Source organism: Priapulus caudatus, unplaced genomic scaffold (genome assembly GCF_000485595.1).
Source record: "Priapulus caudatus unplaced genomic scaffold, Priapulus_caudatus-5.0.1 Scaffold1337, whole genome shotgun sequence".
NCBI lineage: Eukaryota > Metazoa > Priapulida > Priapulimorpha > Priapulimorphida > Priapulidae > Priapulus > Priapulus caudatus.
The window spans coordinates 102,361-102,887 of NW_014578398.1; the positions used below are offsets into that span (position 1 = coordinate 102,361).

General features: G+C 63.4%; 1 protein-coding gene across 1 annotated transcript in view; it reads left to right on the plus strand.

Annotated features, from left to right (window-relative positions):
* Positions 1-527, plus strand: part of LOC106816284 (MFS-type transporter SLC18B1-like) — a gene marked incomplete at its 3' end in the record, with an annotated part of 6,301 nt that overhangs the window by 4,017 nt on the left and 1,757 nt on the right. Inside the window, exon 2 of the mRNA XM_014820868.1 lies at positions 104-381. Within this exon, the coding sequence (XP_014676354.1) occupies positions 104-381 (278 nt within the window). The remainder of the gene's footprint in view (positions 1-103; positions 382-527) is intronic.

Consider the following 527-nt stretch of genomic DNA (forward strand, 5'->3'; position numbering starts at 1 on the left):
TCTCTCTCTCTCCCTCTCCCCCCCTTTCTCCCATCCTCTCTCTCTCTCTCTCTCTCTCTCTCTCTCTCTCTCTCTCTCATGCTCGACCTCCTTATCTTTGTAGACCTCGTCGTTGCCAGCTTCGAGGCGAGTCTAAAAAACACGACCATGTCGATGCATCGCCTCACCAGCCTCGAGCGCTATCACCATAGCAACCTAAGCATCGATGCTAGCGGCTCGTTGCACGTCGTTGCCCCGGGCGACGAGGCAGACGGTCAGAAGGCGGCGGGAGGATTCTTCGACCTTCCCGCGCGACAGAAGCTGTGCATCCTCGCCATCGCCGTCGCTGACTTCTTCTCCGGCACGAGCTACTCGCTCATAGCGCCCTTCTTCCCCGAGGAGGTGAGCGGGAGAGCGGGGGAGGGAAGGAGAGGGGGACGTAGCGGGAGGGGAGAGGGAGAGGGGGGAAGGGGAGAGGGGGACGTAGCGGGAGGGGAGGGGGAGAGCGGGGGAGGGGGAGAGGGGGGACGTAGCGGGAGGGGAGGGGG